Source organism: Antrostomus carolinensis, unplaced genomic scaffold (assembly GCF_000700745.2).
Source record: "Antrostomus carolinensis isolate BGI_N321 unplaced genomic scaffold, ASM70074v2 scaffold9062, whole genome shotgun sequence".
NCBI lineage: Eukaryota > Metazoa > Chordata > Aves > Caprimulgiformes > Caprimulgidae > Antrostomus > Antrostomus carolinensis.
The window spans coordinates 63916-74583 of record NW_010298985.1 but is presented as its reverse complement, the minus strand read 5'-3'; the positions used below and the strand labels follow the sequence as shown (position 1 = coordinate 74583).

General features: G+C 39.4%; 1 protein-coding gene across 1 annotated transcript in view; it reads left to right on the top strand.

The window, feature by feature from the left end:
- Positions 1 to 10668, top strand: part of PPP3CA (protein phosphatase 3 catalytic subunit alpha) — a gene marked incomplete at its 5' end in the record, with an annotated part of 114245 nt that overhangs the window by 73475 nt on the left and 30102 nt on the right. Inside the window, 2 exons of the mRNA XM_010162636.1 lie at positions 4216 to 4293; positions 6152 to 6246. Of these exons, the coding sequence (XP_010160938.1) occupies positions 4216 to 4293; positions 6152 to 6246 (173 nt within the window). The remainder of the gene's footprint in view (positions 1 to 4215; positions 4294 to 6151; positions 6247 to 10668) is intronic.

Sequence of the window (10668 nt, the reverse complement as noted above, 5' to 3'; positions counted from 1 at the left end):
GCTCTTCCATGATTCAGCATGACACATGAAGCGCAGGCAGAAGGCTGGGTCGTTATGGAAAAGCCTGTTGCGTGGGGGGGTTCTGTTTGTTTGTTTTCCCTCTTGGCCAACTGCTTTATTTCTGGCTCATCTGAATTACCGTCTGGGTTCTGCAAAGCGCAGCAAGGAGGAGAGTGTTTCTGGAAGGGTAGCAATCAGAAAAACTAGTAGGGAATTTGATTACAAGACAATAATTTTCCTTAGAAAGAATAGAAAAAAATTTCCAGTAAAAGTATTTTCTGTAAAAGCTTGTTTCTCATAACCTTTGCTATAATCTCTATTTTGTTGGCATTTTGCAGGACTTCATGCTGTTTACATGGAGGGCATGTGTTTTTGTGTTAAGGAATATGGTTTAATATGAAACAGTGTTTGGGCAGGAGCAAACTGATGTTAAGAAAGTTCTGGAAGTTAAAGCCCCGTATTTATTGTCATAACTGGTACAGCATATGTAATAGCTGTGTACGGTGAAAACTTTGCTTCTCCCCAGCACCCACTTCAACAAGTAGCTGAAGAAAAATGCCTCAGAGTTGCTTTGCCTTTTTTAAAATACAGTGTCCAGATGGACTGCTCATGGATTGTAGTGGTCTGAGTAATATGAGTGCTTGCTCATTACAGATACCACGCTATTCACTTAGAAGAAAAGACAGCAGCCTGTGTGTGTGTGTATTTGCATGGAGTATTATGTGGAATCTCTACCTCTCTAGATGTGGGCTCTGTAGAATCAGCCAAATTCTGCCAGTAGAAGTCTATTTTCCACAGATTTATGAAGATTAAGATAATTAAGGAATAAAAAAAAAAATAACTTTTGTACTTTGAAATGGAAAGAAGAACCTATCATGTCTATTTAGGAGCGTTTTTTACCACTTCATTATATCTTCTTTAAAAGCAGTACTTAACACTGGATGAAAAGAATACTATGGGGGAAAAAAAAGTAATAGGCTAGACATTCTGAGCAGCTGCACTGATAATGAGCATAATCAACTGTCTATCAGATTTTTCATTATAGACCCCACTTTTCAGAAGTTAATGTAAAAATTTCTAAACAAAATGTACCATAAGTCTACATTTAGTCACAATTAATTATGAAAAGAAATGTATGCAAATTAGTTCTCATTTGCCAGTGATTTGAATGGCAGCCTGTCAGCATTTGAGATCACTGCAGTTGCCACAATGATACCCCATGTAATTTGGGAATTGAAATTATTTTATAATGGCAATCTTTTTAGACAATTCCAAATACCAAACTTGCAACTGAGAATATATGCTAGATGGCTCAAGTCCAAAAACAGCAATATACCATTCTACTGGGTTTATAGCCTCTAGCTGCAGATGACATTTAAGCAGGAAGGTTGGAAGCAAGCAGTAGCGTTTCTCTTGGATAAACTGAAGGAAGATGGTGTGTTAGATTTTTCTTTTTTTTTTTTTTCCCTTTTTTTTGTGTAAATTTTCATCTCTTTCATGCATGAAGTTAGAAACTGATGGTGCTGTTAAGTGATTGCAAGTGGGCTCTGAAGGTGGTCCATGAAATCATGGCTGGGACAGCAGATCTTTTGTGTAATGTTTAGTTGAGATGTTTGTTTCTTGGGTTTTTTTCTAACTAGCTCTGTTTGGAAACAGCTTTTACTTAAATATTTCGTATAATAGTGTTACTGTATGACTGCAGCTTGCCCCTAAGGTACTGCAAAACAGACTGTTCTGGCCAGGGTCTTTGAAAATACGTACAGTTCTTTAACATAATGAGTATGTGAGTTATGCTTGGAGATTCAGAGACTCTGCAAGTGTGTTTGTATTATTTACAGGCACACTATGTGCCCATCGTGCTGCAGAACCAGCGCAGAAGTGATCATGGAGATGCCTTAGTGTCTTCCCCAACACCTTGTATTTCCTTCTTTAACCTTTCTGACTGTTCTGTTATTTGAACTATGAGAGAGTTGAATCAATAGTGGAAAATAAACATGGTGAATGGATGCTAATGCAGTGTCTATTTTGCTTTTTCACCAGCCATCAGGTGACATTTCAGAGCTGCTGTGTGAGGTTTACACCTTTTCCCACCCATATTGATTTTTTTTTTTTTTTTAATCAAGTTTTGATTGTTGCTCTCCAACTTGCCCAGCAATGAGAAGAGGGAATTATAACATCTACATGTCACATCCTGGGCCTCAAATCCAGGAAAATCTGTGTCCTGGCTCTCAGGTCAGAGAGAACCAAGAACTGCTCCAGTCAGTTGCTCTGGAGCAGACTGCACTCAGAAGGCAGCTCAGCTCTTCCCCCGTGCCAGCCTGCCTCTCTGCCACCTCAGCTTCAGAGCGAGGGCGCTTGGAGCTGGTTGGGCTCCAGTCAGAGAAGGAGCACAGGAGAATAACAGCTCAAACTCCTCTGCCTCGCCAGCTTGTCTTGATGCTAATGTGCAGGCAGCCTCCGGTACTGGAAGTAAATTCAGATAATGACAGGACGTGGTAACACTTGTTTTCTCCCCAGGCCTAATGTTTTAAATGCAACTCCTTTAAGCTGCTAGTGAGAACAGAGCCAATACCACGCTGCATCCTTGCCAGTGAGCAACGTTACATTCAGAAGTGCCTTTCAGACATAGGGTCACTGGGCTGCAGGGATGTGGATGAGGCCACCTGCTATCTTGCGTGGGTGCCCACTTTCCACCCTGCTGAAAGGTCATGAAATATAAAGCAGTCAGATGAGTGTTTGCTTGCTTTCAAGAATGGGAAATAAATTTGGGTAAGGCAAAACAAATTGTATAGGACTGGCTCGAAAAGGGAGAAAAGGTAAAAGCTCCAGATGTCATCTGAATAAAGACACTTTTCCGCCCCTCAGATGTTCTTAAGTGGCCTGGTAAGGTTTTGCCAAATCTATTAGGTTTTTTGTTGTTGTTTTTTTTGTTTGTTTGTTTTGTTGTTGTTTTGTGTTCCCCCCTCCCCCCAACACTGCTCCTCCTTTACCCTCTTCTATGCATGTTATTTGTTCTGTTTTGCTCTTGCTATAGTTGGCTTTTGACAGGGAAAGCCAGGAAGTTTTGGCTTTCTTGGGTTCCGCGTTAAATTACTGATGACGAGAAAAGAGAGGTTTTGCTTTCTGTCTTGAAGTGATAGGTGGCCATCACGCTTGTTATCCTTCAGTACAGGCACGGAGAGTCATCAGTGGGTTAAAAGCAAGAAGAAAACAGTCATTACAGGGAAAAAACAAAACAAAACAAACAAACAATACTTATTTTAATACTTTTACTTTTATATTATTATATTTTAAAATTACTTGTGTAAGTCATTTTAAGTTCTGTAACACTTATTTAGGTATAATTTTAAATAGCTTCTCTCTGAAAACCTAGTTTTTCACACTTGTGCTGTCTAAATTGCATTCGGGTTATGCTATGTGTTGGCTTTTTTGTATGTGATTTCTATGTGTTCAGTGTCTTAAACAGCAAGAATTGTTTTCATGGTACTGAGGTTGTGAGAAAGGGCTCCTTCGTTCTCTTTGAAAGCAAAACTGTCCATGTGCAGAGAAAAATATGATAGAGATTCCTCTATCATATACTTCTATTATAATTTTCACCTAATGATTTTTTTTTTTCACTCATACAGTAGAACGTGTCTTGGGAAGATGTATGCAGTGGGCACATTTTGGGGATTTCAGGAGTCAGAGAATTTACGTTTTAAGTTGTCAAGGGGAAAGATAATTCTTGTTTTTCAAGGAGATAAAGTTCAGAAAATGAAACATCTCCAGTCTGGAGACTGATTTGCCTTTCTTCTTTCTGCCTTTCTCCCTCTCTTTCTACACACCACCTTATTATCTGGTGTCCGTAAGCAGCCTGTGCATGCTGCAGTTAGTGGGCGAGGAAGTTTTCTGTCTCAAGCAACCATTGTATCACATTTTTCTTTTTCAGAGTACATCGAATCTTAAAGTATAATAAAAAAAATTGCTTTCTGACAAGCAATAGAGTGGTGATTATTATGGAATGAATTGCAACTTTGCAGCATTCTGCTCCACACGGTTATAGGGTGGGATTGAAAAAGGTGCTCCTGCTAGTGTTGTCTCTACTGAAATCTGCCTGCAGAGCAAGGGCTGATTTAATGAATGATGCATGTTAGGTGAAACATTTTTTTGAAAGCTAGAGCTAAATGTGATTCTTCTGATAATGACATAACAGGTGCTATTATTTTCTTCCAACAGTTACCCTGCTGTATGTGAATTCCTACAGCACAATAACTTGTTATCTATACTCCGAGCTCATGAAGCCCAGGATGCTGGGTAAGTATGTGGAGAAGGGGCACTCATAATGACTAATGGCTTATCGTTGTCAAACAGAGCAAGGAAAGAAAGAATAACTGAGAATGAACTGGAAAACTTAAAATTAAGTTGCAACAGCTCTCCCCCTTTTATTAATGCTATAAAAATGTACACTAGCATTAGAATGTCTTTTACGTGGTAATTACTGAATTACAGGACTTAATGAACCCTCATATATCCCACTTACTTAGCCTTAAGTGGCACAAAAGTGATTTTGATGCCAAACTTGGGAAGGAAAACAACTTCAGCTCAGCAAAAGAAGTTTTTTTACAAATGTGCCTGAGACTTCTGACACACTGATTGCCATGATGCCTGGGAAGTGATTTGGCTCATGAATGCCAGAACTGTCATCTCTTAAGTCTTTTACACCTACCTGAAACTTCTGGCCCTACTGGTTTTATGCTTTATCAAGAAAATAAACTTATGGAACTCAAGAGCAAAAAATTATTTCATGCAGGAGTATCAATAATGAATTTAAGAAGTTTATTAAGGCACTGTGTGCGTGAAAACAACCCAGGTCAAGCACCAGGTGGTGTTGGTGGTTCCCTCATTAAACTATTGCCAGTGTAAAGCTAGAATTTTTTAAGCCACTTTAAAAAAATATTTAAAATCATCTATTCATTGAAATGTACCATACTTACGAGATTTTAATGAAGGATTGGTATCTGAATAAATATCTTTGCATATCTTGCATAAATTATTAATTATTAATAAATTAAATAAAAATTATTTGTAGGTAGAAACTTTATCCAGCCTGGATAGTAATAAAAGATAAAGTAGCAAGATGGTAGGAATGAGGCCAGTATTCACTCTGCATATAAAAACTATTCTGAATATTTGAATTATTGCATACTTAAAAACCTCAATGCAATTTAAAGCAAGCTCTTACTCTGCCAGAAATAACTGGCATGAAATACCCAAGGGTAATGAAATTTCATTTTTATTGTATTGCTTTCCAATAAAGGGTGAAAAATAAAATTTTGTAGAAGGGATTGCATTGTAACTATACAGTGGTTTCAGTGCAGCTATTGTGGATGTTTGCCAGATTCTTCAATTTCTTGTAGCTGAAGACTATTTGGTGTTACCTGTGCCTTAGTAAGACAAAAGTACTCTTTGGTTGGTTTGTTTCCAATTACTTCCAGGTTTAATGCTTGATTGGTTATATATTGGTCCAATAAGCCTTTTATTTTTCATAAGGTTAGGTAATTAAAACATGCAAGCATTAATAAAGTGGCTAATAGACTGGATGAGATCAGACATAGCACTGAAAATATTTGACCCCCTGTTCCCGCTTCCCTTCTCATACTTTGCATCTCCTCTGGCCTTGCCATCGCTTGCATGCCTGGAGAGGACAGGCAGCTGCAGGGTCATGAAGGTTGTGCACTTCTCTTCTGAAGGCAGTACTGTGCATCTCCAAGGCACCGGCTGGTGCTTCCTTTCACCTGCGCTCCCACAGAGGGAAAGTCTGGGACCGTCCTGGGGTGCACGCGCATAGAGGCCACCTGGCTCCAGGGATGAACACTGAGCAAATTCGTAACAAAAATCACCCCTGGCACACTAAATTTCAGATGGAGACACAGTTCTTGATCATGGTGTGGTTCCCTGGCCATCCCAAATGTATATAATGAATAAGCCTGCGGGAGAATTTTTTTTTTTTTTCCCCCATGGATTTAAAAAGCAAATATGCATGGTTTGTTCTGTCTTGGCATTTGTTAACAGCCAGTGCAGTAATGTAGTAGGGGTTTTTGCACTATATTTGGTCAGTGACCAAAACACATGCAACAGTGGGCAATAATTAGTATCTTCTCTTTCCTTTTAGGTATCGTATGTACAGGAAAAGCCAAACAACAGGCTTCCCTTCACTAATCACAATTTTTTCAGCACCAAACTATCTAGATGTATACAATAACAAAGGTAAGAATTTAGTTCCTGTTAATGTACAGTAGACTGTACTTCTCTTTATTTATCAGTTCATGCCCATTTTCTTCCTCAATTTATTCATGCCCATTCCGTTTATTGTATAATACAAATATTATTAAATTTTCTACAAGCGGATGTGTGCCTCTGAACATGACTGTTCCAAGATGCACTAGGATATTTCTGTATTTTGACCGCAAGTTTTTAAGTAAGTATTACACAGGAAGCAAAACTGAGTAGCTCTATTAACTAAGAGAAGTATATTAAGAAATGCTGTGGGTGAGATGTTCAAAGCCCAGTATTCCTTATAATTAATTATTTGTCCTTTTGATCCTTTTCAATGAAATTAATTGAGTTTTTATATGCAAACCCTCTAGCCAGCTAACAAATTTGACAGATCATCAGTGGATAAAGCATGGGATAGGTATTGTCTGAGTTCCTTTGTTTTGTTTTTTTTTTTTTTAATTACTTGAAAACTAATTCAAGTTAGTGGGGGGGGTGGAAATCATTATTCTAAAAAGAAAGCGTTCTAGTAAACCTGTCCTCCTGCATCTTGAAATGAGCAGTAATGGTTACTTTCTTCTATTCCCAGTAAAGCTAAAGTTATTTGTGTTCCTCTGTGAGCAAAACAAAGTTGTTTTTTTTTCTCAGTGGTATTCTTGCCTCTGTGAGCAAAACAAAGTTGTTTTTTTTTTTTCTCAGTGGTATTCTTCAAAGTAGCTCCATGGCAAAGAGATCAGTCTTTGTTGAGAAGAGACATTTTTAATTTGGATGCTTGTCTGCAAAGGAAGTAACCAACTTTTAATTTTTTTTTTTTTTTTAAACTTGCAAGAGAGCTGCTTCAGGCATCATTTTCTGTTATAAAACTTATAATCTAAAAGCTGTTATGCCATGAACTGTATGCAAGGGAAGGAAACACTTCACTGTTAGATAATGGGGTTTGTATACTTTGGTGTCCTCAATATGTGTGTTAACTTCTGGAAAAATTAATAAAAACATTCTGCAAAAAAACATGCAAGTAAAGCTGTCAGTAGCTACTCATGAAAGTAAATAATATAGGGACTCTGCTAATGAACCCAAGAAGTGCAGGATGAAACAGGAATGTGTTAATATTCTTGGCAGCATCGTTGTTGTTGGTGGAAAAGTGTCTTTACTCTCTGGGTTGGCTGCTCTGTGTAGAAGGTAGACAGGTGACAGGTCTGTACAGGTAAGGTGACAGAAAGTGTTCGCTGTTTGTTTCTTATTACATGGAGGTAGTTCTGTGCACATGAAGGCAGTGGGTGAACAATGTGAAATTTTTGTCATGAAGACAAATGTTAAACGTAAAGCAATGATTTATAATGTTTAAAATCTTGAATTTGAAACCACAAAGTTTAGGTGGTGAAGAGAAGTGTCTCTTGTTACCTCTGTTTCAGAAGAGAGGGTCATTTCCCTTGTTCCAGGATGCCTCCCCTGTGGCAGGCAGGTCTTAAATCTGGTGGAAAGCCTTCTCTGGTGAATAGCTGAAGGCCAGCTGCTGAGAGGCACTGGTTATCTGCGGTCACGGCTGAAGTTTGGGTGCATTGCTTGTGAAATCTGCTCTGAGTGAACTCGGGCAAATCAGCACTGGTGCAAGATCAGCACTGGTGTGCCGCTCTTTAATGTATAACTTGTTGTAAATTCAGAGGCTGACCTTTAGCAGCTTTGTAATGAATTTCTGTGGAGTTTAACTGCCTTCTTTTCTCTCATTAGAAGTTTTGACGCATTATTTCATGTGACTGATTGCACTGGCTCTTGGCATTTTAAGTACATCATGCACAGTTTTTCAGGGTGCATTGCTCATGTACCTTCATCTGGATAGTGTTTGGATGCTTGCTTCCCTCTTCAAGGAATAAAAACACCATCATCCTCAGTCAGTCCAAAACATGGCTACTTGATGGCTTCCTTGATTTGCAGCAGATGAATTAACTAAGAACACAGAGGTTCTGACTGACTGATTTCAGGAGGCAAAGGAAGACTTTTCCATACAGATGTTACAGGACAGTTGTTGTAGCTGACTCATCATGCACTGGTGCAGAACCTGATTGATTTTTACATATCATTTGGGGTTTTGGTTACTGTCAGTGCTTGGAAAGGGAGTTACTCTCCTACTTGTAAGTGCCTTTCTTCCTAGTATGCATTCTTATTATGCTTTTCATTGTCACTTAGGTAATAAAGTCATCCTAAATAAATTCCTGAGAGGCTTTATCTCCCACTAGCGTGAATGGGTCATTTTTTAATATAATGTTGTTTAAAAATCATAGAATCATGGAATGGTTAGGGTTGGAAGAGACCTTAAAGACCATCTAGCTCCAACCCCCCTGCCATCCGCAGGGAAACCTTCCACTAGACCAGGTTGCTCAAAGCCTCATCCAGCCTGGCCTTAAACACTTCCAGGGAGGAGACGTCCACAGCTTCTCTGGGCAACCTGTTCCAGTGTCTCACCACCCTCACAGTAAAGAATTTCTTCCCAATATCTAATCTAAACCTACCCTCTTCCAGTTTAGAGCTATTACCCCTTGTTTTATCACTACCTGCCCTTGTAAAAAGTCCCTCCCCAGCTTTCTTGTAGGCCCCTTCAGGTACTGGAAGCCGCTATAAGATCTCCCCGGAGTCTTCTCTTTTCCAGGCTGAACAGCCCCAACTCTCTCAGCCTGTCCTCATGGGAGAGGTGCTCCAGCCCTCGGATCATCCTGGTGGCCTCTTCTGGACTCGTTCTAACTGCTCTATGTCTCTCTTGTGTTGGGGGCTCCAGAACTGGATGAAGTACTCCAGGTAGGACCTTATGAGAGCAGAGTAGACGGGTGGAGTCACCTCCCTTGACCTGCTGGCCATGCTTCTCTTGATGCAGCCCAGGATATGGTTGGTAGCCCAGGAAAAATACATTTTTTTAAAAAGCTGCAAGGGGCTAGGAATGCTCATTTTCTATCCTAGGTTGATAATTCTCATTCCTGTTAAAGCAAATGTACTCTATTGTACTTCTTCAAAGCACTTCAGAAGGAATTGGCTTGGTTGCCAACTTTATCCAAGGGCTCATTCAGTCCCCACTGGAGAGCAGCTGCTGGAATCAGATATGTACTTAAAGAGCAGTAGGGAGGCAACATTCCCAGGGGAAAAGGAGATTTGGCAGGATTAGCTGAAGATAAGGTACCCAAACAAGACCATGTTCAGCATATCTGCTGTTAATAATGCTGCTGTGGACCCTCTGCATGGGCTGTCTCATAGTACCGACCACCATGGGAATCTCTTGTGGCTTTGCTCTGCTGGATTCTGGCACTGAAGAGAGTTTTCTGTACACTTTTGGTTACTGGCCATTGCCTCTTGAAGGCTATGTGAGTAATTAGTCCGTCATGTGGCTGCTGGTCCCGTCGCAACCCCAGCCCACACACATGGACAACTTCGGGTGCCAAAGTTAGGTTTTTCTATTAGGAGGCTCCTGTCAGGGGTTCCCTGTATAGTTAATGGAGACAGAGAGGTTTGCTTTCAGGGGGTGAATCAGAGACTTAAAAACTGCCTAGATATAGGGAGCCTAGTGTCCCTTCTCTTACCAAGACTATCCTTCTTCATTATTTTTATTAATGCCTTCCATATTCTTTATAATGGAGAGTATTGGCAGAGGGAAGGAATTTATACATATGTTTTCTGGCAAATTCTGAGCTTCTGTTCAGTGTTTGCATAGCTTTCTCAAACATTTGTACTCTCATTTATATTGTTAAAAGGCGTAAAGAAAAAGATACTTTAAGATTTTTATTAAAACTTGTTACAAGAAATACTGGTGCATTGATGATTTTCTAAGACTGCTCCTTCTGGAGATGATCAAAACTCCTCATGCAAAAAGATAAATATTAATTGGATTGTGATAGTTACCTGTGAGTTCATGGCCTTGGAGGAAGGCTGTACAGATCAAGAAACTCTGAGAAAGTTGTGTATGTAAGTTCAGGTTTACCCCTGGATTCGAAGGTACCCATCACTACAAGGAATTCTCCATAGCAACAGAGTAAGAATGTGCCAAAAATTACTGCATTGTATGATCTGCTGGCCTTGTACTGTGTTTAAACTTTCATTCGTGCATTTAATATTTCTTAATGCCTTAATTAGGACTTGCTGTAATGCTGTTCGTGGCACAACAAAAAAAAAGGCAAGCAAAAGATTTTACAGAAGTTCTACAGAGACAGGCAATTTATTTGTAAATCATTGGCAATACTTCATATTTTAGTGTCTGGCTGTCACTTTAGTAAGTGCATTCTTTTTGGCTGAGTGAACAATTTTAACTAGCTGTCTAAAGACAGACTATTATCTTTTGAACATTTGTAAAAGGTTAGGTTTTGTAGTGGTAAGATAACAGAGAATCTGAAGCTAGCGAAAAAAAATAACGTGATTTCTCTTCCCACATGCTGCAGT